The following is a 22,336-nucleotide window of genomic DNA, read 5'->3' as shown; positions in this document are numbered from 1 at the left end:
GCAGGCTGAGCATCCCCAGAGTCTTTAACTCCCATTCAATTAATGTACTGTAAGTACACTGCGTGAGATGCTTTTCAACAGCTTAGTCAGCTTCCAGCACAGTGTTCTGGTCATAGCACACTGAAGTTTAGTGTGTGGAAATTCATGGTTGGTCATGTTTACATTCACAGAGCAAAACTGACCGGCCTTGAGGTCCACACACGTGTACTTTCTCCTCATTAAACATTTACAAATCTGTTGCTTTAAGTATTTCAAATTCAGGCTTATTCACATTCATGTTTAGCTTCCCTGCCTGTGCTGGCAGAGCGCAGCCTCTTATTGCGTTATCACAACCTGTTGATCAGACAAGTTGTTTGCGTGCTTAATTTCAGACACTTGAGGACCAGCTCTGCTACAGCAGACCAAAACTTGAGAGAGGGAGGTCCTCTTTAGCCAAAATGTTTACATTCATTAGATATTTTTTCTGGTGGGTTTCACAACAACAGATATAGTTAAATGTTTTGTGGTTTCTTGCAGAGTTTTGATTGCACTAAAGCAGCGGTCTCAAACCGTTTTTGCTCCACGGACCGGTTTATGCCCGACAATATTTTCACGGACCGGCCTTTAAGGTGTCGCGGATAAATACAACAAAATAAAACTAGTACCGGTACCGAAAAAAATAAGATTCATAACACACGTGAAAAGACCCAGGAAAACCGAGTTAACGATAAAAACGATAACAAAATAACGCTGAAAACCGATAAAAACCCTGAAAACCAGACATTTCACACCTGAGCCTCAACTCTCGCGGCCCGGTACCAAACGACTCACGGACCGGTACCGGTCCGAGGCCCGGGGGTTGGGGACCGCTGCACTAAAACACCTTTCTGAAAGCTTTAGAGTTGATAAAGCACCACAAGCATATATATGTATATATATATACACATATATCTAGCCTCAACTGTGGGGGAGACTTTATTATTAAATCATCATTTATTAAATGAAATGAAATTATTTAATTTATTTTGAAGTTAGAACTTAGCTAGCACGGCAGCCTGATGTGTCCAGCTCTGCTCTATTAGTGTCAGATTATTTATAACATAATGGTGATGAATGCTGATTGGAGCCCCCCCTGGAGTTTTTGCCTAGGAGACTATATACAGTAGCTGCCACTGAGTGTTTGGCTCTCCACAGTTTAGCTCTGGACTCTCCACATCTGTCACTCTGCGCGTTTCCTGGAAAATTAAATGTTGGGATACTTTTTCCTAATGTTAATTTAATCAGCTACATAAAAACAGAAGAGTACCTTTATGTGAATACTAAGCACTGCACAACTTATTCAAGCAAATAGAAACTGTTACTCTGAACGTACTAATGGAATAAAAAGCACGATGCAAATGTCCTTTACTCTGTTCTGTTTGGATAAAGGTCACTGTTGGCTGTATACACAGGTACATGTCCTATATTATGAATATGAAATATGATATGGCACACTCATCCTCACCTGGTTCTTTCCCCAGCAAGGCACCAGTAGCATTATTCATAGTATAATGTGTTTAAGTTTAGACAAAAAGAGTAAATAACAGTTGGTTTAGAAGAAGTTTACTTTCCCACCGTCCCACTTTCATTATAAGGTACACAAAAGACTTCCTGTGTGACTTTTATATGGTTCACTGATCAGCTTTAGCAACATAAATTCCACAATAAAAGAAAGATTTTCAGGTTTCAAACATTACCAATGAATAAGCAACAAGTAGGCAAAGCATTTGAAGCCAATGGTGCTAGAAATAACTGCGAGCTCCTTAAAAAAGAGGCTAAGAACACTGCGCACTGTATTTTCACACCATAAATCTCATAGAGTCGCCAGCCTTTTCAATTCAAAATGCTAATCCTGTTTCACAGATCTGTAAATGTGCACACATTCACATGCACACACTGTTGGACTCACCCACTGAGGACCACAATGAAGTCCATGACGTTCCACCCATTCCTGAGGTAAGAGCCTTTATGAAACACAAAGCCCAGGGCGATGATTTTTATGCCTGCCTCAAAACAGAACATCCCTATGAAGTAGGGCTCTGTCTTCTCCTGTGAGTACAAAGCAAGAGAGAAATTATAAGTTCACACTGAGCTGACAAAGAGCTGCTGCAAATGAAAGTGTCGTGCGTTTTCAAACAGTCTTGTCTTATATTTTGATTTGAGAGATTATGAGGTGTGACTGTGTTTGTGGATCATGTGCAGCTCACCAGTCTTTTGGACATGGGTGTTTTGTCCTCTCCGGGAAGGTGCTGCTCCAAAGCCAACACGATACAGTTGGCGATGATGGTGGCGAGGATCATGTACTCAAATGGAGTGGAAGGCTAAAGTTAAGGAGCAACTGGCTCAGATAATGTCAACAGTTTGTTTTTCATTATGCAGCATAAAGTTGTGAGATGAAATTGCATATGTAGTCCCGTCGTGATGCTCCAAAAACACAAAGATGGATTAATAATAAAAAAAACGATTGACTGGGAGTTTGGCAGTGGATGCATAGGTTACGGTTTCTGGATTTATGCTAATTTAAAGACTAATACTATCGATTCTATGCTTTTCTTACTGTCAGCAATTGCCAGTATATGCAAGCATCTTGAGCAACCCCTCATTTCTTTACATGTTGCTTTGAAAATGAGAAATAGGTGCAATGATTTTTAAAACACATTTAAACACACACTGAAATACAGTCTGTGAGCTAAAAACAGAGTTTGTGCCATTGTAACAACCTTAATATCCAATGACCACCTTTATTCTTCAACACAGCCTGAACTTTCTTGGACAAGACTTCTTGTGATTTCCTTAATTGTTCTCGAGGAATGGTTCTCCAGGTTCTATGAAGGACGTTCAGAGCTCGTCTTTGGATGTTGGCTGCCTTTTTGTTCTGTTCTCTTTTTAGATGATGAATGCTTCGGGATGGCTTCTTGAATGCCACTCCTGCACTGAGACCATTTCTGCTTAAATTTCAGCAAACGGCCCATGAATCAGCTGAAGGGCCAAATGCATCTCTCAGTTCCTGTGTCAGGTCTTTTTTTATTTCTTAAGAACATGACTTCCAGATCCTGTTCATGTTGTTTTAGGCCCATCACTTCTTCCTTTGTCCTCCAAATGTCCAGTTTCTTAAAGGACACACCATGGTGAGATATGCCAAGTATTTGATGAAAAATGATTTTGTTGGTACAGAAAATGTTTTTTGCCCATCGACCTGTGTTACCTTTGGTATTTTTCATAGATTCAACTAAAGAAATGGGAACACGCTGTGTTTTTGTTATAAGCTGCTATTAACAAAGTGCCTCAAGATACATTTAAAAATTGTTTCTTTGTTAAATTGTCTATTTTGTGTAAATACAACACAGATTTATCCCTTCAGTTAGGTACAGTTTTTATGCTTGAATGATTTGAAGGTCAGTTTTTCAACAAACAAAACAAAAACATTTCACTGAAAATGGTCAGGTATAAGGAATGGACTGAAAAAGTACAAATGTACAAAAAAAGTTTGGAGAACTGTTTGAACCACTTTTAAAAATTACAAGAAAGTCTTTGGAAGCAAAATATAAAGGAATGAGTGTAGCTCAAGTACAGTACTGGATACTTTGATTTTCCTTTAGAATACTTGTCTATTATTAAGCTTTCTAAATGCATCACCATTACTCCACAGAAATAAAGCGTGTTGCTCTTGTGCAGTGCAGCAGCAGGTTGATGCATGTCGAGTTCTTTGGCAGGAATTTGCTGCATAAGGATCCGACTACACAGACAAGACTTTTCAGTATGAACGATTCATTGTTGGTTTTGTTCATTTCATAATATTTGCTGACAAAAATTCTTAATTATTTAAGTATTTTAATTAAGTGACACCTGAATTTCCCAGCAAACACAAATGGATGCAATTAAGTTGATTACAGGGAATCGAACCCAACAGCAGGGGCACTGTCAGGGTAACACGTGCTGGAAGCCCTTTAGCTTTGCTATCTGAGGTCAGCCTCAGCCGACAGGGATACACAGACATGCAGACACACAAACAAAATGCCAGAGTAGCAGAAGGCTTATCAGGTAAGACCTGGGTTGTGATCTTATAAACAGGGTCGCTCTTACTTCGAGCTTCGCTGCCTGCACTGTGAGACCTATATTGGTTGTTGGTTCAACTCCAGCCCCTCTTTGGTTGAACTAAGCCGGCAATGTGCTTTTTATCTAAAGCTCTGCGTGGGCATTCCCCTCTATCCTAGTTATGTGCAGCAGAGGGAGGAAGAAAGGAAGGAAGGGAGCTTAAATCTGCAGAGAGGAGAGGGAGAGTTGAAGAAAGGAGGAGGCAGAGACAACAGGGAAGAATCCAACAGGAGAAAGTGACAATTTAAATGAAGGGGGCCGAGTGGTGGAGGAGAAGATGATGGTTATATAAAGAGTTAGAAGCTTCCAAAACAGGTTGACGAGGAGGAGTGAATGAGGCTAAATAAGAAACTGGACAGATCGATGTTGTGCTGGCAGCTGTAGCTAGCAGGGTTACTCTGGGACATGTGAGTGATGAGAAGTTAAATAAACAGAGCAAATGCAATCTTACTCCCACTAGCCTGCAGGGGTGCCAGCTTAAACCTAGGCTGAACCACAGATTGACCCAGAAGATTTTGGATAAACAAATCCATAAATGAGCTGGAAAACACGGCCCAAAAGAACATCTCAAGCTCTAGTCTGTATTTGTATTTTAAGTGTATCTTTTGATTCACTTCCCTGCAATAACTAGCATCACCTAAGGCTCTCTGAAAGCTCTGAGCAGCCGCCACACCCCACATTCCCTGAAACACTCGCAGCAAACTGGAGGAGGGGTGAGACAGGATGAAGAGAGAGACTGAGGGGGAGAGAGAGGGGGAGAAAATGAAGATAGAAAGAGAAAGAAGAGAGGTATCCACGGCAACAGGCTCCTCTCGCAGACAAGAGTCAATGCTATGAGACGGTTACTGGGCAGCTCAACTATCTGTGAGGCGGCATCACTGCAAACACACAAATAAATGAAAGTCTTCACAAAACTTCTTTTGTCATGATTTTACGTCAGCGTGATCTTTGTTTTCTGTCCTGTGATTTTACTAGTGTGTGATGAAACAATGTTGGCCAGTGTATGTCCTATTGTAAGTACTATAAACTTTCATTTTATTATAAATATCTAATAAAAAGGACGCCTCCTGGGACCTCCTGTTGAAGGTTTTCTGGATGTGTACAACTGGAAGGAGACCCAGCTGCAGACCTGGATGCTGCAATAGGCCTAAGCTGCTGGGGGCATGACGCGAGTTTTCTTCTTCAATCACCTTTTTTCATATTGAAATATGGAAAGCACCTCCAACGAAAAGGACAAATGGAAGAAGTGTCCTTGTTAGATATTAATGATTAGATATTATTAATCTCTGGTTCTCACAGCGTATCCTTGTCCCGATTTCCTCCCCTCACCCTCTACTGGTCATGGCAAGATGGCGCCCCTCCCTGGTTCTACCTGAGGTTTCTTCCTGTTAAAAGGGAGCTTTTCCTTCCCACTGTCGCCCAAGAACTTGGTCCTTGGGAGTCATATGATTGTTGGGGTTTTCTCTGTTTTCTCTATATTATCGTAGGGTCTTTACCTTACAATGTAAAGCGATTTGAGGCAACCGCTGTTGTGATTTGGTGCTATATAAGTCAAATATAATTAAATTAAACCTTGAACACAGTGGAGAGATGATATATCTCAACTGGTCTATGAATGCTTTGGGATCCCACAGCAGGTACTCGAAAGTGTTTCTAAGGAGGACACTACCCTGCTTATCCTGCTACCACCCAACTTCAGATATGTGGACAACAGTGAATGAATTGAATATGTCAAACCAGGTAACATTTTGAACCTAACATGCTCTGGGCTTGAAAACAATTTGGTATTGCATGACTATGAGTTTACATCGACAGGGTCATGGATGTGTGAGTGAAGGCTGCTCTTTGAAAATGTAAATGTTTTAGTTTTATAGGTATTTTAACATTTCATACCTATATGTGAAACATTTACTATAGAAGGTGGGTGGGAGACGGAAAGACGGACGGATGATAGTAAACTCTTATTAGTGTTATATTGCACAGCCGTGGTTTCTCTCTCGTCTTGTTTCTACTTGTGAATAATTCTGAAAACCTTAATACTGGTTCAAATGTCGCATATATGGGGCTACATCACATCAGACTGCCCATATTGACCCCCATCCACCATGGAAACCACCTCCTATGAATGGAAGAAGGTTGCCTTGTCTGATAAATGACATAATTTTACCTGATGTGTGAGGAAGTGCTGGCACGAGGAAGCACTATAGGAAGAAGGCTAAGCTAGCAATGTTCTGCTTGGAAACGTTGGATCCATGTGGGATTGATTTGCATTCTCCAAGGAAGAGTGAAAAGCTGGATCTCTGGTTCACTTGTAGGGACAAATTTAACAGAAGTCCTAAACCAAACCCATTTCCCCTCCTCGGTGCTTCACTGGGTGTCAGCTGATGTGTGACGTCGATCATGATTCGTCTACCAGCTTTAGCGCAAGATATCTTGTGAGCAATCCCAAGTCACAGTGACACTGGCACTGTGCCTCGACTCCTCAAACATGCGTGTAAAAATAGAAATGGAGACAGAGTGTGGTGCCCTGTGCAACTGAGAATACGTTCATGCCCAGATTGGATCCAAGCCGCTGTGATTATCATTACATGGAGGTGAAAATCAAAACGAATCGCAGGCATCTGAGCCGGCTTTATTAGAACTCTGTAAATTATTTGTGGCATATGTGTATAGGTCCGTGTGTTTGTGGCAGAGGCCAGTATTAAATACGTAAACACATAAGAAAGTTACTGGTGTGATCTCCATTTGGAGCTCTCTTTAAGCCTGAGAAATAATCTTTACGGAGAACTTAATTTATATTTATTAAACTTGAATTATTGTCATAAGGATGGATGTAATGGCATCATAGTCAAATCTCCGTTCAATTTCACATTGCCTCTATACTTCAGTGGCCTGCAGAGCTCGCCAGTCAATCTTGAGAATAAATGCAGACATAATTCATTCAGTTATGTTTATATGCAGTAGCTTAGCCCTCAAACTGTGAACTCGCAGCTGCAGCCCTTCCTTATATACACTATACCACTCTTTTAGGCTATAAAGACGCACATTTACTATAAATTATGATAAAGCGCATTGTAGCAGGGTGAGACATATGTCATATTTGCTTTGTATACTGGTTATGTGAACAGCTAGACACTTTCACTTTAGAAATCTTCTCTCATTCACTAAAAAAGTCTGAATATGAAAAAAATCTGACTTTTGAATTGGACAAAAAATAGACTAACCGCGCAGCATGTAAGTGTAAGTAAAGGTTATTAGGATGCAGTTAGATCAGTTCGTCATAAGCTGACTCCCCCTTGGTTAAATTAGCGATTGTATTTTAAATCTTAGTTAGATTTCATAGCGAAAACTACAGAATGTCTCTGATAAGGCAGGATATATGCACCGTTTTATACTTAGAAGCTCAAAGTGTGCTAACCAGCTCTCACATGATTATTTCTGTGTGCATCACTGATGAAACAAACCATTAAAACCATCAATCAATTATTTAGAAGTGTACCTTCTCAATGGGAAACTTCCCACTGTGGGGTATCCCAGTGGGGATCAGACAGGAGAAGCAGCTGCAAGTCCTCACCAGGCCTGCCACGCTAAACTCTGGACCTGGGCAAATTCATCATAACTGCCTTATCAGACCAGGCCTCCGTCGGCTTCTATCGACTGCACAAGCACATTGAACCACACCTTCCAAAGAGAGACTGTACTCCTTATAAGAAATCACGGACGCAAATAACCATTAAAACACAATCTGATGTGCTCTAATAAGCCCACACACCATTCTCGCTCCATCCTTACACACCCAGCCACGGAAGCTTCTGGATAATTCCTTAATTGATCATCTGCTGTTAATTGAGCACTCTGAAGAAAAAAAAGAAGCTCTTACGGTGAGGTGACAGCAGCAAGTTTTGCTCCAACCACGAGGCTGACCTTTACCTGATGTACTGCAGAGACTGTGCATATATGTGTGTGCATTTGTTCACGTCTATCTCTGAGAGGACCAGTACAAGTTGCAAACCATTGCACCAAGTACATTTGTGAGGTGCTTTGCTTGGTCTATTTAAAGTTTGCAACTTTTGGAATAACAACAAAAATGATTTCTGGAAAAGCTGCAAGTTTCCTGCCAATTGCATAGAGATGACTAACTCCCAGGAAGTCAGTGTTCTTGGCTAACAAGTAGTTAAGTACATGATAATGTAAAAGCATGACTTGAGTGGATTAGAAAAGAGACATATAACACATTAATTGTTGACCTTTTGAGGTGCTGATACTTGTCCTTGTACAGGACGAGGCAGTTCTCCGACTCCTTTTCTGTCTGATAGGCTACTCCACTGGTTGACAACCATATTCTGGCAAATGCCCAGAAACAATGTTTTCATCATTAATTATTATTATAAGTATGAAAGTATCTGATCCAGATTTTAGTTTAGTCAGCAAGAAAATCTCAGCAAATTCTATTATTTGTTGCCAGGTTACCCCACAGAATCACGGCCTATTAGGCTACTCTTTAATACAAGGGCAGTCTAATCTCAAGTCTTTGGAAGAAAGGAAATAAGCATCAATATCTCTCAAAATGTAAAACCTTTCCTTTGAAAACACTTTGTTCATACATTTCACTGCACTTTCTGCATTATCTGTGCTTTCTTGCTGTGCCTGAACCTTCATACTCAGAACAGTGATCATAAGAGGCACATACGATGTTGACCAGAACACAGCATCAGTCAGCTCAGCATCACTCTCTTCAAAACAATATTAGTAAACAGTGTAATATAGTATGAGTCAGTGACTAATGACTGGTTGTAATGCACATGACACAACGATCAGACATCATTACATATAATTCCTGTTAATGTCTGTTAATCAGATACAGTAGAGCTCATTATATGTAAGTAGACACTCCCTCCACCGCGACACATTAACCTGGAGGTTATTCTGGATCATTGCTTTTTTCTTTTTGGTCACTACAGCACACGTTTTATTTTTATTTAAAGACAATTCATTCCTTGCTGCAGAACACAAAATGTGTCTCATCGGTGCAGTTATAGTATCAATATTGGTAATAACCCAGCCCCTGCAGGTTCGGAAGCTGTAATATAATAAACGCACACGCTATAATGCTTTTCCTCCCCGAGCGTTGATTGAAATCTCCTTCTATATTTAATCAACTCAATAAAGAGGCAAACCCAGAGAAAACAACAATAGACACAATACTCCACAATAGAAGCGGACTCATTCTATTTGCTGGTTTTTTTTTAAATCAGCAGTAGGCCAGTTAGTCAGTCAGGAAGCTGTTGAATGGAGCAGAACAATAGTCAGTAAAGAGGCCACACCTGGCCAGGACACCTGGTGAGCTGTGCTGCAGAAGCACAAACATGTCACCAATGGACAGTTTGTGTGTGTGTGTGTGTGTGTGTGTGTGTGTGTGTGTGTGTGTGTGTGTGTGTGTGTGTGTGTGTGTGTGTGTGTGTGTTGCCAGCAGCAACAAGCTGATAAGAGTGTTTCTTTCAGAAACAGCGAGGCGTAATAATCAGGTCCTGGGTAACATTTTGCTGTAAAAAGTGACCAAAAACACCAAATGAGTTATGGAAGCACCTCTGAATGGATTTTCTGTGGGTTAACTGAACAGTCAGCTTGAGTTTGAGTTGAGGCAGTGGATATGATGGAAAAAGCAGGCCGTCACGGCTTATTGTTGACAGAGAAGATTTACAGACATGAACTTTCATGTTCCTCTAATCCACTTTCCACTGACACCCACTAACACCCTCTAGAAGCTGCTTTAGCCATAATCTTTGTCAATCCGATCGAGAACTTTAGTCATTTTGTATTTTTGTTATATAGAATAGCAAAATTAAGCCTACGAGTCTGAAAAAAGTCTGATTCTAACTTGTTTTGTATCCTGCTCTTTGCCTCTTTTTTCCTTACTGCACCCTAAGAACCAGGTGAGCCTGTTTATGTGGTGAAGACTTAATTTCTTACATATTGTCCCGTGTGTGCTGTCCATGGTGCTGAAATTTACGCTTGAGTCTCTGTTGCACTGAGAAACTGAGGGCAACACACTGAAGCACTTCTGCCCTCTGTGAAATTGGGCACAACTCGTGGAGATATGAGGAGAAAGTATTGAGACTGTAGAACCACAAATAAACTTAATTTGTTTTAACCAATTGGATAACAGTTTACTCACCGCTGTACTTTATTTACACGAGTCTGTGCAGATACTGGATGAGTGTGCTTTCACCGTGAAGCTGAAAAGGATATGGCCACTCAGTGATTTTCTTGGCGTACTTCCTGACCACGTTGTCCTCGCCGAAGATGAAGAGCGACCTGTTGACGGTGAAGCAGTTCTCCCTGACCGGAATAGGGTTGTACAAGGCCATGGTGCGGGCACGCTGCGCTTTGGTCTGCTTGAAGGCTGGAGATATACCACCTGTAGACACGGCAGCGCCATCGCGGTTCCGGATGCGCTCTGACCCTCCATCCCCTGAACTCAACAAGCCCGGGACGTCGTCTCCGAAACGGGCCATTCTGTTAAAAGCAAACCACACGGGAGGTGGGATGAGAAAGGGGAGAAAATGCGGTTATACTCTCCTAGAAAGCAGGGCGCGGTACCGCGCTCGGCGTGACAGCGGCGGGGTGGCGAGATCCTGATCAGTTTTAGACCATCGTCAGGGTTTTTTGTAACAACACCGCGACCAGTGCTTTTAAAGTTAGAAAAGAAAAATCACAGAATCGCTCCAGTAAGCAGCCCGGACAAAACCCCGAGTCAATTTCCCCAAATAAGTCGCTTTGCGCAAAAACACACAAGTCACAAAAAGTAATTCAACTCGTCTTCATTTAACAATCCGCCACACCGAGAAAACTGATTCATTTTGCTCCGTTTTACATCCAAGCACTAAAATCTGAAAGAAAAGCTGCAACAGGTCACGTCTTCAGCCATCCTCAGTCCCCTGCGCGAAAAGCAGAAGAGCAGGTTGATCCATGGATTTTTAAATAAACTAGCAACAGTCCACTGACTAATTCAGAGCACATCTCCCGTCTCCTCTTCTCTGCTGACCACCTACCAGCAGAGCGACCAAGAGCGTGCGTTAAGAGCACGGAGGGAAAAGAACTTTGACATTTTCCATGCCAACAAAATAAGCTGACTGTCTCTGAGACGGGAAAGAAAAACCCGCCTCGTCTGCAGCAGGATAGTAGGTAAAGGAAGCGTCTCCTCTTTCCCCCGCAGTGTGAGAGCAGGAGGAGTGAACTGTGTCTCCTAATGCGACAGGATCAACACTAATAACCTCTGTCCAACCTATGCAGCTCGCGAGGTGTGAATATAGTTAACAAATCGGGTGCTGACAGGAAAGAAAGACAGATAAAACACGAGTCACGGGTGGAATAAATAATGTCAGCATATAATGGAAACAGTTATTCGGCGGCATTGCCTCAATCTCCAAGAGATTATGTCTAACCACACATCAAGCATTAGGTAAACGCCTGTAAACGACTTATTCCAAAGGTAAATATTTGAAATAGCCATAAGTCATAACACACACGGATTAATGGTTTCAGTAAAAATGTGCGCAACAGCCTTTTAAAAACACTAATGTTCACCGGATCACTTATACAGGTCGGCTGGTCAGCTTCTATCTGAACAGAGGCCACGCTGTCATATTTGTTTTGACTTTTGTTGTTCACCCTGCTCGGTTCACACCTCAGGGAGAGCAACCCGGATGCTGCTCACGCATCAGATCTGGCGAGGAGTAAACACCTGTTGTTAAATACACTCAGGAGGACAGCAGCGAGCTTCTTCGGCTAATTACGGGGTTCAAAACCCACTATTGCGAGTCACGTAGTGAGGGCGAGTCACGCTGCTGCGTGATGATGATGACACGTTTTCAGAATGAAGGAACAAAATCTTTATATAGTCGCACGAAACCTTAATGTGGAACAAGCAATAATGAGAGTCAGCTTATAAAGTTAATCCTTGTTAAAAACAAACAAACAGATGAATAAATAATGAGTAACTGCACTGGATGACATTTCCATCATCATAAAAAAGCCGGACACTTCTACTTTGCAAATCCCGCATGTATCAGTCTCACACACATCAGCGGGCTTTAAATAGGCTGCTCATTATCACACTAAATGTTAATTAATTTACAGCTGAAAATAGCCCCGAACCACTTAGACTACAGTATGCACTGGATTTAGGAAATTACTGAAAAATGTATATTTGTTAACTGCTTTTTACAGCTTTAAAATAGGCACAGACAGGCAAGAATGTCAAAGTACCAAGAAGAGGATTGACATATTAGTGATTTGTAACCATAGGGACAAATGTCCAAATAAACACAGCCTCGTCTTTGACGGGTTGGTAATGAGACGCTAAACAGTCCCTGCCCAAAAATATATGAACTCATATGTATAACTTCAGCCTTAAAAGGTTTTATCTAATGGCACAATTGAGGGAGTTAATGCAAAAATAAAATCCACCGGCTTTCATCAGATAATTTTTCTAACTGACAGAGAGAGAGAGAGAGAGAGTAAACGGATGATGATGGAAACAGAAGACAAAGAAAAGAGGAACCACAGGGGAGAGTTAACCACGACACCGGCACTGATGGGGCTTTTGTAATGGTGCTATGACGAAGGCAGTGATCAATGGTGTGTGGCTTCCAACTCATTAGTGCTCCAACACATTATAGGCGTTAAAAATAGAACGCACAAGAGGCAAAAATATCTGACATTTAAGCCGAAGAGACGCCTCGGATTTCCCCGTAACAGTCCGTCGGAGTGATGAGCCAAAACTATTCGGGGAGAAAAAAGAAATTAAAAAACAGCTACGCTCCATCTTTTTTTTTATTTCTCTCTAACAACTAATTGTCTGATAAAAATGCTACTTCTGCCACTTCCTCTGTGCACCGCTAAGCGAGTGATACCATTACATTGTTTCTGCCGGAGTGTGCAGCAGCAGCAGTCACAGATTTCTTAGCTGAGAGGTGAGGGGCGAATTATGGTAATTAGGTGTTAGCGGCAGGGATGATTAGAGGGAAGGGTGACGGCTCCTTCCTGGAAAAGACAGCAAGCAAAAGGTTACAGTTTCTTTGTTTAACATGTTGCTTTCAGTTCAGTTTCTCTCTAATGAAAAAAACTTTTAGCTGTAAACTTACTTTGTTGACTCAAGTCAGATGAAACGGTCCCTTCAGCTCTGATGAGGCATGATGCAAAACTACAAGAACTACAGCGAGGTCTGGGTGGGGTTCATTTTCTTTTTTTTGGTCGGTGGTGCTGACCTAGGAACAGTAAATCTTCTTCTCTGGACAAAAGACGAACGAGGGTCTTGATTGATTTCATTGATTTTGAGCTGCTGGAGAGCATTCTGACTGGATTTTGAAAAATCCATCTGGCTGGTGTTTATCTTTTCTAATCAGCTATCAAGTTGGCAGTTGGGGTTGCTGTAAATCAAAAGCTACTTTTGGTGGTTCGATGCCCGGATGCTCCAGTCCCCATGCCAAAGTATCCTTAGGCAAGATACTGAACCCCAAGTAATCTCTGATGCATCCCCTGGTGTGTGAATGTTAATTAATGTGTGTGAATGTTAAGTAGAAAGCACTCAGGGTATGAATGGGTGTGATGGGTGGATGTGGTACAAAGCGCTTTGAGTGCTCAAGTAAAGTAGGAAGCACTATATAAGAACCAGTCCACTTTCCATTTGCAGTCATGAATGTACATTTTATGTAATAAAGGCTGTTTTAATGGTTCTTCGAGTACACAGTTGTCAATTTACATAAATTAACTGCTGGATCATCCAAGTTTTTCCAGACTGTGGGTAAACAGTCCTAGGAGGGATTTTCTGATCATTATTATTTTGATATTGGAGAAGTTAAAAGAGAAATAAACATCATATTGGAGGACGTGGTAATTACATCTATCAGTAAAAGGTTTAGGAATAAAAAATAAAACGTTGATAATAAAATATCATCACTTCTAAATATTATTTGAAATGCAGCTTAATATAAAGTGTGTGTGGCAAAGCCCTGATCAGATGCGCCAGCTCAAAACGAACTCTGTGTCCATGCGTCCAAGCGTACAAAGATTTTCAAATGTTTTCATGATTTTCATTAAATTTCTTTTGCAGCTACGAATGAGTCTCCTAAAAGCTACTTTTGGCCGCTCCCTTATTCACAAGGCGTCGCCACAGCAGGCAGCGCCGCATGTTTGACTTGGCAGATTTTTTACGCCGGACGCCCTTCCTGACGCAACCCCAAAGGGATTTGTGTCTCCTCCCGGGATCAAAGCGGGGCTGTTTCACTCATTGGGCAAATGTGTGAACCACTACACAGTCTTAAAGTCGATTTTGGCTTCCCAAATAATTACATAAATCCGTTAATGATCTTTCTTACAGGGATGCCAGAGGCTCATTTAGAAGTTTATGGGAGACCTTAACTAATAATCTGTAAAAGCCAAATTTCCTGCTTCCTGTATTAACAAAAGCAGATTCAAACCTGCCCCCGTACGCTCTACCATGATAACAGTATTACTGAAAGGAAATATTCTAGACAACAGGCACCTACTTTGGCATTTTAGACGTGTTGTTAATGTTGGAAAGTCTATAGGAGTGTAGCTTGCAGAAAATCTACATCAGGAACATGGACATGGCAGCAGGTTGACAGTCTCTGCTCCCATAATGGGACTTGGTGCCACAGAATGAGATGTGAACAAAGATTTTGGTTCAAAAATAGAAGTGTGAACGGAGATACCTGGCAGGCATCTATCTGAAACCTGGACATTATTGTTTCTCTTCTCCTATCAGTTTTGAAACTTACTCACCGAGCACACGTATGAACAAACATGTATGCATGCACGTACGTTCATTCGACACTTTTAGTCCGTCATTGCTCAGCAACGTATTTCCACAAAGCTCCCATGTGTTGAATTCAGGTTGCTTAACCCACTTTCTGTCATGAACATGAACTAATTTCATGATACTGTGCTCCAGTTAAGCCAGGCAGTATCCATCCGTACAAATGCAGAAATAAACTGAATCTAAAAAAGGAAAAATTCCCCAAGGATTAACTTCCTACCTTACAACTTTTCCTCAACAAATAATGACAAAGATTGTGGTTTTGATAGACTGATGTTTTAAAACTCAGTCCCACGGTGACTTGGAGCAGAGAAGTAAGAAGATGACACATTCATGAGGCAGTATTGTCTGTGCTCTGCAAAAATATCTGGGAAGGCTGGGACAGCTTCAGTGTCATGGTGCCACCTCAGCAAGGACATCAAGCTCACACGCGCTCTTCAAAACAGAATTATGAGACAGAAATGAGACAGAAATGAATACAGCATAACGCGTAACAAGAAAAAGGTCTCCAGTGCAGCACAAAGAAGACTTTGGGGCATAAAATGTTCCCGATTCTCAACTCAAAGTTAAAACTTTAACACTAAATAGAACATAGTAGCCACTTTATTAGATACATCTGTTCAGCTGGTCATTAACACAAATGTCCAATCAGCCAATCACATGGCAGCAACTCAGTGCATTTAGACATCTGGACACGTTTCAGACGACCCGCTGAAGATCAAACTGAATGAGAAGAAGATCTCACTGAGGAAGAAAGGTGAAAAAGAAAAGTGACCCTGAATGTGGCACAGTTGTTGTTGGTTGGGCGAAATATTCAAAACCATCTCCTTGTTGATGTTGGAGGTCAGAGGAGAATGGACAGACCGCTCTGAGGAAGGCAACAGTAACCACCCCAAGATATGCAGAAGAGCATCTCTCAAAGCAGAAGGGCTACAGCAGCAGAAGGACACACCCAGTCAGACAGAAAAATGGCAGCTGGTCTGATGAGTCTCGATTTCTGCTGCAACATCCAGATGGTAGGGTCAGAATTTATCGCAGACAACATGACAGCATGGCTGGACCACCAACAGTCAGCTACGTTCACTCGAGCACGTCTACAGAACATCATCGAGGACTCTTCTCATGCTGGCCACCATCTTTTCAATCTGCTGCCGTCTGGAAGGTGCTACAGATCAATAAGGGCCCATCCCTGCACACTACAGAAAGCTTCCATCCAAACGCCATTAAAACAATTAACTATATCTCATAATTGTATCTCTATTCTACTCTAATGCTGTGAGCAATGCTTTCTTAGCATACTTTGAGCCTCTTAGTACCAACCGAGCGTAATTAAAAAGGCACGGCCTATCTGTGTGTTGACGCTGAGCATTTATGACTGCAGCATATCGATCTTTGATGACACACCACATCACAAAGCTCAGATCATCTAAAACTGGTTTCTTGGAATAGTTACCAGATTTCAATCCATTAGAACACCCCCGTGGGATGTTGTGGAACAAGAGATTTGCATCACGGACGTGCAGCTCACAAATCTGAATCGTCAATATGGACCAAAATCCCCGAGGAATGTCTCCAGCACCTTGTTGAAGAATTAAAACTCTGTACCAACACGGTGTAAATAAAAAGTTGCTGCTGAATGCAGGATAGTAGAGTACAATCATAGAGAAAACATGTTTAAATAGAGATTTATTTAACAAAGCTTTGAGATGCTCCATAGAATAAAAAAATCCATAAAGACATTTTAAAACAAAAAACAAACAAACATATAAACAACAACAGATCAGAAAAGAAATAAACAGGCTAAGGTGGGCTAATCGATTCATAAAAGCCTTGCAACAGAAGAATGTTTTAAAATACATTTAATAGACAGTCAATAAGAGTCTAATGTGAAAGGCCTGGTCCCATTTGTTTACTAGGAGTCAGCAGAGGTGCATCCTTCGTAAATTAGACTCCTATAAATGAGTTGTATGCACTAGGTTATTATTTAGGTGTCTATTTTTGCATCTTTAGTTACACTTTATTGCAAAACACAGCGGAGTATGTGAACTCTACTGAGGAAAAAAGAAACGAAGAATTAATCACAGTATTTTAATTGGAGCGGTGTAAGTGCTGGAAGCTAATGCAGTAGATAACACACATTATTTACTGTGTGTGTGTCTGCGTGTGCGTGCGTGTGTGTGTGTGACAGAGAGAGACAGAGACGTAATATAAGGAATCTGAGTGTGAGTCAGAGTTGTCAACACAGTTTCATCAGTGTGGAGAGCGCAGCTGATGACAGCCAGGGGAGGAGCTTTAATTGTGCAGGTATTACAGAGCAGACCAAAACACACCCAGGCAAGCCCATCATAACACGTCACCAGAGTTTCATAATTGTTTTTCTTGTCTCCTCCATTACGCCACTCCATTATCACACTGCTGGAAGTAGACACTTCCCTTTATAAACCTCAGAACCTTCAGTCCACAGCATACAGCCAAGTATCTTCAACGGCTATGATTGAACATAACAGCCTTGGGTCTTTGAAGAGATAAAGTTTGCTCGGGAGGTTTCGCCGCTCTAGGCGAACCCCTGCATGATGATGTCGCATGCAGCATCATACATCCTGGGATGCAAACAAAAGTGGCCTTATTCATATCGGCTGGGCCACATTTGAGAAACGTTTAGATACCACAATAGCACAGCTGTTCTTCCTGCAGTCACACATTAAGGCATCAGCGCCATGACACCTCACACATCATCAGCTCGTTTCAGTGCTTTAAATCTTTATAGTAGTCCTGCTGTTTGTTACAGAGCATGAAAATGTCACGGGGGCGTGCCAGCAACACACACACACACACACACACACACACACACACACACACACACACACACACACACACACTACAAAAGATGTATCGCTGTAGCTGCTTGCAATTTGCTTGAAAATGAAATTTGCAAACTGCCTAACATTATGTGAACTTTTAAATGGATCTGTTCCAGCTTTTGCTGCAATTAATAATTCAAACTATACACAGAAATACCTTCTGCTGAGCCTTTTTGGGCTATGCAAGCCTGCAGTCATGTCACTGGGCTTAAGGTAGTCCTGCAAAAACTAAGCACACCCTATGATTCTTGTAGAATGACTTTTGAAGGATCAACGAAGTAATTATTTACGATACGACTTTATCGCTTAGATTGTTGTGGAGGAATTTTGGCTATTAGTTTATATATTTAACGTCCTGCCACCGGCTTAGAGGGAGTGTAGATCTAGACTTATGACCGTTCACCTCTTCCCCAACTTTGCCCAAGCGTTATCTGTTGCACAAATGTCTGCAGATTCTAAAATACGTTTGTATTCAGAGGAGTTTATGGTCAACTCAGTGCATTTAAGTGTCCCAGTCCTGTGAGTCCTGTCATCACCCCTCCACCACGTGCTTGACAGGTGGTATGAAGTGTTTGGTTGCTGCACATTATGGCCAAACCTCTTTTGTGGTGTTTTTCAAGAACAAATTTGCAAAGCTAAGCCATGCTGTCATGTTCTTTATAGAGAGAAGACGTTTTCAACTTCTTAAGTCTTTTTCTAATCGTACTGTCATGAATTTTAACATTTATCATGTTCATTGAGGGCTGAGTCTGACATGGAGCTCTTTTTTATCTCTTTGAGTATTGAACAGTCTGACCTTGGGGAGAGATGCTGGGACGCTGAATGCTCCAGACCAGCAAACTGCAAAATCCTCAGCTTTTATAGAGGTGCTCACACCTGAAGGTGCTGCAGGAACTCCAACTTATTTTAACAGTTGGGTGCACAGAACATGGAGAAGGAGCTGCGCCAAAAAAAAAAAAAAAAAGCAACAATCTGTCGCTGTTTGATCAAACAACGGTCGTTTTCTGCATTGTGGTCACAGAATAATGGATGGCATTTATATAGCGCTTTTCTAGGCCACTATTCATTCACTCTCACATTCACACACTGGTGCAGGCACAGCTGCCCTGGGGCAGAAGCGAGGCTGCCATATCGCATCATCGGCCCCTCTGGCCAACACCAGTAGGCGGTAGGGTAAAGTGCCTTGCCCAAGGACACGACGACCAGGGCAGAGAGAGCTGGGGGGATTGAACCGGCAACCTTCCAGTTACAGATGAGCTTCCCAACTCTCTGAACCACAGTCGCCCAAGTAAAACTTGGACGCCTCCACACAGTGGACAGCAGCCTCCTTGTAAAAATACCATATTTAATTCAACATTAGCTGAGTGAGGCAGCACAACATCACATTTAATTTCAAATTAATGACCACAGAGCCATGAATCCCTCTTTACTCTTTGTTTGGCGCTCTAACACGGTCAGATATTGTCTTCATTTATTTGGAGCTACTGCTCTCTCCCTCTCAGCGTATGTCTCCAAAGAATACCGGCTGATTAAAAATTTTCCCCTTTTCCCCACCACAGCCTCCTCTTGTACTGGTGTAAACTTGTTTCTGCACTTTAGAGTAAGAAAACAAACAGAACCAATAATTATAAACCTTTGCATTCCCTTCTTCTAATCACACGAGCCCAAGTAAAACTCGAACAAACTGGGGGTGCACGCAAGATTTAAGTCAATTAGATGCAACATATTCTGATTAAACTAACGCAAAAAATAGTGAAGTGAGGGCGTCTGCAGCATCAGCAATGCAAGCAGCGAGTGGATGCGTTTCATCTGTGCTGTGGAAGAGACAAGCATGGACCAGCTTTTAGTCTCAGGTGAGCCGAGTTACACGATGAATCTCCCCTTACAGCCAGTTGGCTTCCAAGAGGATCAACGTTGATACAGTAGAAAACCTACAAAGTACTTTACATTATGTACACAGCAGTGTGTTTGCCTGTGGCAACAAAATGCACCAATAAATGATATTAAATATGCGAAAACATTGAGAAAGCTGAGGTTTATTGTGTTATCACCAGCTGCTTTAACTGTTTCTCTGTGTCATCGTTGCAACATGCAGTCCCGGACACGATGGACCATCACGTATACGAGACCATAACAAAATGATAACACACAGTTTTGGAATTAACTGCGGAAAACACAAAACAAGCTAATTGATATAAATATGACTGTACTGCCAAGTATCATTTCTGAGCGTTTTCAGTTTCACATGCAGCACAGCAGCTGTGTGGGGTTAATGATATTATATTTCTGAGTACAAGACTTTAATGCTAAAAGTGTCAAAAGTGTTCTCGTTCAGCAGCTTCAATATCAAACACTCAAATCTCCAAAAACCACACGTGAAGTTTCCCAAGAATAACAGCTGTGCTGGGTCAGCGCGTTATCGCCCAGAGCCCAAAAGCTCGGGTCAAACACAGACGGACCAACAGGCGACAAAGCCCAACCTATTGATGTGTTGAGATGAAGGGACCAGGGGACTGGACTATATTTAGCTTCATTGAGATGGTAATGGCTGAAACATGAGAGGACCTGTGTGTGTAGCTGGCTGTGTGTTAATCATGAGCAGCAGAGGAACCATCATTTGAACGGCTGGGCTTCACATTGGGAAGAGTTTGTTTTTAATGATGGAAACAGGAATAATTACAAGTGGGTTTGGAAGATCAGTAGTCATCCATCTGTAATAACACACAACGGAAACAGCAGCACTGCTGCTTTCTTTCCGGGCCTCGTTCAGCGCCCAGAGGAAAGATGATGAAACACATTTACCCCGTGGCACATTCTTCCTTCTTTCTCTCTTTCCCACCTCTATCTCTGCAGCTGTCTTAACCTCTCTCCCCCTCTTTCTCCAGCCAAGATTTCTGCCTTCCACTGTTGTATTCCTCCACTTGTTTCCTAGCAACTGAACTGACATGCCCCCTATTCTCAGCCCAGCAAATCTGTTGTTGCAACCCTAGATTTTATGGAACAGCCCACATAAATCATCATTCCCCACAGGGAGCAGAGTTATGTTCGATGCGTCGACTGCCTAGGCGTGCTGTTAACCTGGTTTCCACATGTACTGCGAGTTTCGAGTGGTAGAAGCAACAGTTGGGAAGCATGTTTTAGGTGTTTTTAGACACTAGTTGAAAGCTGCTGTTTCCAATAGATGTCTGCTGTCACATGCACTGAATCTCTTATGGTGATTGATTCATTCAGAAAAGCTTTATGCACATTTTAAAAACCAAAGAAAGTTCAAATAAAAGCCCCGCAATGCAGTGTTTGACACCAGCGCTGCCTGAATCATAAATGTAATATTCACATCATACAATATACATTTTTGAAGCCCGTGTGGGATTAATCCTTACACATGTCAACACATTTTATAGCAAATTTGAATACAACTATGAGTAGTCTTTAGCATTTCCACTAATATGAAGCAATGTCGCACAATGTTTGCTGTAATGACAAGGAAAAGGTGTAAAACTGTACAATCTACATGAATAATGTATTTTTGGAGGGCATCATTATGCTGCAAACTGGAGAACAAATTGTCCAAGGAAAACTCAAAGTCACTGTAGGTTCATCAAACTGTTTCCATCCATAAGTGAAGCCCTCAAATGAAATGCAGGTGACATTTTAGGCTCATGTCTAACATATCTAATAAAATACAATGTTAAAATCCCCATGCATATGTGTCCTAATATTACCAAGCTGCTCCATGAATACTAAAAGCTGTTGCATGTTGCGTAACTTTTCCTTTGGATAAAGTCGAAAGCTCTGCTGGAAAACAAGATAGCTGGGCAGCAACCGCCATCTAGTGGCAAACACGGGAACTACATTATTTAATAGAACATAATGTTTTAGCCCCGTAAGACTCAACCTTTAAAAGAAACAGGAACTGAGATGTTCATTAACTCTTGTAACAAAATCCACAGTTTTTTTCTATATCATGTTGTGAATGATATATTTTTATTATACATTTCTTATTTATTTTTGTATCCCATTTGATAACAGAAAGTTTCGTTTTGTCCATAACATTTTGAAATTATGGCAAGTATTGATTATGTTGATGAGATAGAGGTTTCAGAAACTCATGTATCAAATATGATACAATATGACACAAAGGGCATTATAGGGTTAAACTGAATTTCAGTCGGTTTGGATCATTTTAAAAAAGGGATGGGGGGAGGGGGGGTTGTACCACAGTAAAAATGGACAGAAAGTGAGCAGGACAGGGTGACATTTAGGAATAAATGTGCTGCACGGCTGTGTGGATAATCTGGTCATTATCTTTAACCAAATTTAAGGAGGTTTCCTTTGCTGACGAGGCTTTTAGAGTTTAAGATTTCTATTTCAATCATCCCCGGTGCCTTGTCCAATATCCAATAAACCAAAAAATGACCTTATATAATTCCTTGTGAAAGCAGAACTTTCCCCCACATCCCCATTTTTCTGTTATTTGAATGGAGTTGCAGCCAATAGTTGGCAAGAGGGCTTTTTTAATCCA

The 22,336-nt window shown here is 41.5% G+C and overlaps 1 protein-coding gene across 4 annotated transcripts in view; it reads right to left on the bottom strand.

Annotated features, from left to right (window-relative positions):
• Window positions 1-22,336, bottom strand: part of LOC120747121 (voltage-dependent R-type calcium channel subunit alpha-1E) — a 110,658-nt gene that overhangs the window by 55,944 nt on the left and 32,378 nt on the right. For all 4 annotated transcript variants that reach the window (XM_040052774.1, XM_040052773.1, XM_040052771.1 and 1 more), the window contains exons 4-6: window positions 10,363-10,629; window positions 2,226-2,331; window positions 1,928-2,067 (exon numbers count right to left, since the gene is read on the bottom strand). In XM_040052774.1, the coding sequence (XP_039908708.1) occupies window positions 1,928-2,067; window positions 2,226-2,331; window positions 10,363-10,629 (513 nt within the window). The remainder of the gene's footprint in view (window positions 1-1,927; window positions 2,068-2,225; window positions 2,332-10,362; window positions 10,630-22,336) is intronic.

Source organism: Simochromis diagramma, unplaced genomic scaffold (genome assembly GCF_900408965.1).
Source record: "Simochromis diagramma unplaced genomic scaffold, fSimDia1.1 OVJJ01000419.1, whole genome shotgun sequence".
NCBI lineage: Eukaryota > Metazoa > Chordata > Actinopteri > Cichliformes > Cichlidae > Simochromis > Simochromis diagramma.
Note: the sequence above shows the minus strand (reverse complement) of the source record. Positions and strands in the feature narration are given on the sequence as shown.